Here is a 5,919-nt window from a genome sequence, read left to right as displayed (position 1 = left end):
CGGTGTGTGTGTCTATTTATTGCTTGGTCCATCCGTATTTTTCATCCCCAGCGTTTCTGGCATCCCTCGGTGTGCTCGGAGCAAGTCCCTAAGGCATGCGCATGCTGGTGTGTTGCCCACATCCAGGCCTCCAGCTCAGGAAGGGAAATAGCCTGATGAAATAGAATAGCTAAGTTTTTTTTTTAATTTGGATTTTGAATTTCTATTTCTCATTTAACTCCTGGTCATTATTTCTTATTTTTGACAAGTTCATAATATGTTGTTCAATGTATTGTGATGAGATCCACCTCCATTACCCCCTTTTATCCACCCCCCTACCTATGCGTGTTCCCCCTTCCACCTTCATGCCTTTTTGTAACTCATTGGGCTCAATGAGGTTGCTTGGATGAGCATGGCTGGGTAGGGGAGCTGCTTACTGAAGTATAAACAACTTATTAATGGCTACACCACTGGAGAAAACGCCTCTCCCCAGTAGACCCTCAGGTAGGGGTAGGGCCTCATGAGCTCCTACCTGACCCGTGGTGGGATGAAAGGCCCAGTCTTGTTCAGGTCTCAGACAGCTGCTGTGTAGTCATGATCAAAAGCCAGGCAGCGTTTCACAGCACTCGGCCCCATCCTCTGCATCCTACAGTCTTCCTATTCCTTCTTCAGTGTTTCAATAGCACTGGAGGGGGAGAGCCTTAATTGTCAATGCCTGCGCATATAATAATCCCATCCGTCATTTCAGTGTTTAGGGCTATGTCTTTATAAATAAGTGCAACTATATCTCTTAGAATGGTAGCTAGAATTAGACTACAATAATTTTAATCTTTAAATATTTTTAAAAGGTGTAATTTTTAATTATGTGTTTATGTTCATGCCTGTGTGCTTGTGAGTATAGGTGCCTTCATTGGGGTATGAGATCCACTGGAGCTAGAGTTTACAGGCAGTTGGGAGCCATGTGACATGGGTCCTGGGAACTCAACTGGGCTCTTCTGGAAGAGCCACAAGCACCCTTAACCACTAAGCCATCTCTCCAGCTCCGTTTGCAGTCTTAATCAGCATTGTTGTAAGATTGGTGGAGCCAGGTGTGGTGGTGCACACCTTTAAACCCAGCACTTGAGAGGCAGGTGGGTCTCTGAGTTCAAAATTAGCCTGGGATACAGAGTGAGTTCCAGGGCAGCCAGGGTTATACAGGGAAACCATTGCCTTGACAGCACCCCGCCACACCCCCACTGCTCCAAATATACAAAAATTGTGGTGGACCAAATCCTCACTTGTTTCTTGTTATGCTTTTCTCTTTCAGGAATGTTGGCCCCTCTAGGAAGCTAGACACTGGAAGACAGCTTTGCCTTTATGTTCCCTACAGTGGAGCTGCCTGGGCCTTCCTTACATTAGATCTTCCTTGCAGTTAGCATCTCCCCACCTGGTTAGGAAACATGTGATACTAGACAAGAGAACATTTCTTTTGTGTGTGTGTGTGTGTGTGTGTGTGTGTGTGTGTGTGTGTGTGTGTGTGTCTGTGTAGAGGAGAAAAGGGAGGACTGAAAGGCTAGATCCCACATCTAGCATGTTTGGCTTTAGAGTTTTGAGTGGTTTTTCTTCTCTAGGGTTAGTTTCTTGGATGCAGGAAGTAGGGCAGTCTGTGTGCTAGAGTGGGCAACAGCCGCAAGTTGTAAGTAGAGCAAACCCAGAGCCAGTGGTCTTTAGAGACACTTTATTAACATGAACAGAGACTTGATTGGAATCATGTGCCTATGTACAAGTGTACACATACACACAAGCGCACGCACGTGCACACACACACACACACACACACACACACACACACACACACTTTTATAGACTTGAGATCATGGGGTCTACTTAGAGTACCTAGTACTTGACACAGAGAATGTTGAATGATGTGGTGAGTAGAGACTGAGATTGGTGAGCAAGTACTCCAAATGTTTGCAGTGACTGGGTGAATTCACAGAATAGGGCTTTCTCATTTATAAGACAGATGTGAGAGGAAGGAGTCCTCCCCACCCCCACACATGCTGTGTGTGTGTGTGTCTCTCTGTGTGTGTATTCATGTTTATGTGCATATTCATATGGGCCTTAACTTGTGTGCATGTACATGTGGCGGCCAGAAGTCAACCTTGGGTGTCATTCCTCAGGCACCATCCTCCTTGTTGGGTTTTTGTTTTATGAGACAGAGTCTCTCACTCACCTGGAGCTTGCCACGTAATCTAGGCCAGATGACCTAGTTAGTGAGGCCCTGAGACCCACAGACCTTCCCATCTCTGCTTCCCAACAATGAGATTACCAGTATTTGCCACAATGCCTGGCTGTTCCCATGGGTTCTAGAGATCACGTCAGCCTCTCACGTGTGTATGACAAGCACTTTGGCCACTGAGCTCCCTCCTGAGCCCTGCCTCCTTTACCTCACCTCACCTGTCTTGATCAGCATAATCTTGCTCTGAAAACTTCCCTTTTTTACTCATAATTCTAGTTTGATGTCTAAAAGTGATCCTAGAAACTCAAAAGAAAGCTTGCATGGGCAGTTATTTGAAGGCAGGGAAACCAAAGAGTAACTCACAAACAGACTGAAAGTGAACCCTGAGCTAGAAGCGAGATTGAGTACTTCCACTTAGGGACTGGGGCTTGATGCAAGACCCAGCTGCCAGTGAAAGTCAACAGGGCAAGATGCTTTCTGGACCAACTGAGCTGAGTGAGCAAGGTCACGGCTGTTAAACAGTAAGAAAGGGAAAACCAGACTTAGCCTAGTGTGACCGTCAGTAAACTATTGAGGATCCGTCACTGGAAATACCCAACACCAAGACAAAGGATGGGGTTTCTAAATGATTATAGCCCTTGAGAACTCTTCTAAGCCCTTTAGTAAGCAATAGCACACCAGAATACGCTCCAGAGCCACACGCATCTAGTCTGGGACTCTAAGTCAAAATATGGGAAGAAATGGAGGTGGTGAGGATTTTAAGAAGGCTGCTGAGTGCCATCCTTTGTAGGTTATAGTCATGCTATGCTTCTCCCATAGGGAAGTTCAGTTGTGATTCTGGATAAACCACCATGTACTAACAAAGTAGACAAAGATAGAGTGCGGTGGGCTCCCAGAGCGTGTTTCTAGCATCCACCAACGAGGAAAGGGTAAAGAAGCTTAGGGGACAAGAAAGAGTTGGGCAGGAGCGAGGGAGGAAAAGACGAGGAGGAGGAGGGCAAGGGAAGAAACACTGATGGACACTGGGAAGCAAAGCAAGACGGAAGTGGGAAGACCCAGGATTCTAGCTCTCTGAGTACAGTAGGCTTGGTGACCTGGCGATGTAGTAAAGCTCTTTGATGTCAAAGGCCCTCAGTTTCTTCACTGTAGCATCGATTATTAATAGCATCCATATCATTGGAGCAGTCATAAAGGAGAAAACAATCAGAATCAAAATGCCTTCCAAGCCCTATAGGTGTAAGGAAGGAACCAAGGATGAGAAGAATTGAGAGTTTTAGAAAAGGGAACAGGGAAGAGAAAGTGCCATGTAAGGGACACGTGATTGGGATCGTTCAGCCTCAATTATAAACACGCAGAATTCTGATACATAGGTTGAAGTCCTTTAAAGGAAAAGAAGAATAAAGAGGAAAGGCGGTCACACATGCTACCTAGTCATGAGTTAGATGCATGGTCTAGCAGAAAGAATGGAGGAAATGACTTCCTGTCACAGCAAGGTCTGCCATCAGCTAGCCTGTGGCATTAATTCAAGTCTATTTTCCTTGTTGCAAAATTTAAAAAAAAATCCTGTTATCTTTTTAATTTCAGAAGTATGGGGTAGAAAATTAATTGATGAGAAGGGTCTTGAATTTATTGCAAATATTTCCTCCAACAAAATTAGACTCTTTCATATATGTTGAGGGTCTTGTTTCAAGTATGCCCCAGCGATGGTAGGGGTAAAAAGTGAGCTTGTCATACAAAGCCCAGTGGGAGTAGAGAGTGGTCTTTCTTACAGGTCTCCCCAAATCTGAGGACATTTCTCTTATTAAATCTCACTTTCATCTTTTTATATACCATAAGGCCTCCTGCCCTTGCTATCTGTAGGGGCTAATGAATATTGCACTTAGAACAGTCATTAAAATGAGATATTAACTAAACATCTCACTGTTTCTATGCTTTCCTGCAGGAAGGGGGGGGGCTCCACAAACACCGAATACCCAAATATTACAGATCTACAGGTGAGGTATTTAGAAACTACACACCCATCTTTATCACTTTGCTCATCATCCATTCTTAGACGAAAACCATTTTTCTCCATATAGATATTGCCCTCAGGTGCTGTGTCTTCTGGAGGATGCTTCCGATTCACGAATCTTTGTGTGAAATTCTGCAGGTCTATCTCATTCCATGTGTGTTTTCTTGCCTGGTTTCCAGTTCCCTTGATCTGTCATAGTTAGCCACTGCTGGGCAAGTGGCATGGCTGTTGCCAAGCCGAGTGTCAGAGCCTTCAAAAACATCTTTCATCCCAGGGAGTGTGATGTTGGCAGCATTGAAATCTCATCTCTAGTTCAGTTTAGTTTCCTAAATGTCTCATTCATCCTTGTGTGAGTCTCAGCTGCCTCCTGTAAAATGAGGAATAATACTGATCCACAGACACTGAGAAAAAAAAAAAAACTGAGGAATTTCAACCCAGAAGGGACGTGCGTCCATGGCTCCAATTTCAAGGAGTAGGTCACATCCCTTTCAAGACCTCTTGAAGTTGTCCTGGATCATTCCTTGGCTTCTTGGAAGTTCTGGGTTTGTTCCAGGCCCATAGGATAATGGAGATGTAGTGCCAAAGCTCTGAGCTCCAGAAAGCATCCAAATGAGCACGGAAGATGTCCCTGGAAACTCTAGGGACATACTGCTTTCTGTTGCTCTGGGAAACAGGCTATCAACTTAGAAAAGCTGACTTCAATGAATCAAAGTGCCTGGCAGCTTTGGCTTTAACACAAATGAAATCATGGCTTCCTTCTGGTAAAAAATCCATCCTATTGCAGCAGTAATAAAGAATGACCCAATTGCAGATGGTGAGGGCAGAGGGGACACTACTGTCCAGTACTTATCTAAAGTCATTTGAAGTATACAGGACAACTTGATTTGTATTGGGAGCTGCTTGGTTGAGAGCAAAGACAGAGTGAGGTTTAGCCCATGTAGAGATAGATGTTGGCTCTTCAGTTCAGGCAAGGTCAAGATGGGTAGGGTTCCAACAGAATTTGGAAGTCAGGAAAAAATCTTGGGTGGGTGGATGATGAATAGAAAGATGGATACGTTGGGACTTCTGGGCAGTTCCTGATGCTGCTGACATCACTGAACTGGGGCTATCCAGTCCCTCAGTGCTCAGATCACCTACCAACAACAGAGGACTTTACTGAGAATGTCCATCACAGACCTTCCCAAGTACATTTGGACCAAAGAGGGAATGATAGAATGATTATGCCCTTGTTATGAGAAACAGGATTGGGTTGCCGGACATATGTTCAGGTCAAAGTAATTCAGCTTCTGAAGGATTTGACATAATGGAGGGCATTGTGACTTGACCACTAACTTAAAGTACCCAGAGGGTGGGGACCACTACGAAGAGTAGAAAAGACCAAATTGAAAGTCACTTCAGTTGTGGATGCCAAACAACACTTGTATGACATGCCATCCACATCCACCTTACCCTCCCAAATCCCTGTACGTCACCTCAAGTCACACCACATTATTCCTCCACGGGTACCACAGAGTTCTCCTTGTTCTCTGAAGGGATAGCAAGGTAGTCAGACCTGCAGGGGGCATGGGAGGGGGGGAAAAGAGGCAGTAGTAGTCATTGGCGAGTGTGTAGGAGACAAGAAGGCATGTGACCCAGGGACAAGGCTGTATACAGAACAGCTCTGTATCTCCTCCTGGTTGGGCAAGACAACTCTACAGTTAGCCTCTCAGCA

The 5,919-nt window shown here is 45.0% G+C and overlaps 1 protein-coding gene across 3 annotated transcripts in view; it reads right to left on the bottom strand.

Annotated features, from left to right (window-relative positions):
- Positions 1-1,679: 1,679 nt before the first annotated feature.
- The window catches only part of SCN3B (sodium voltage-gated channel beta subunit 3), a 21,629-nt gene continuing 17,389 nt past the window's right edge, over positions 1,680-5,919 (bottom strand). For 2 of the 3 annotated variants that reach the window (XM_084782052.1, XM_084782053.1), the window contains exons 6-7: positions 5,681-5,760; positions 1,680-5,341 (exon numbers count right to left, since the gene is read on the bottom strand). In XM_084782052.1, the coding sequence (XP_084638178.1) occupies positions 5,697-5,760 (64 nt within the window). In that variant the 3' untranslated portion in view covers positions 1,680-5,341; positions 5,681-5,696. The remainder of the gene's footprint in view (positions 5,342-5,680; positions 5,761-5,919) is intronic. The other variant, XM_084782054.1, reaches the window with a different exon arrangement.

The sequence above is a fragment of the Acomys minous genome, assembly GCF_964271855.1.
Source record: "Acomys minous genome assembly, chromosome: 5".
Lineage (NCBI taxonomy): Eukaryota > Metazoa > Chordata > Mammalia > Rodentia > Muridae > Acomys > Acomys minous.
Note: the sequence above shows the minus strand (reverse complement) of the source record. Positions and strands in the feature narration are given on the sequence as shown.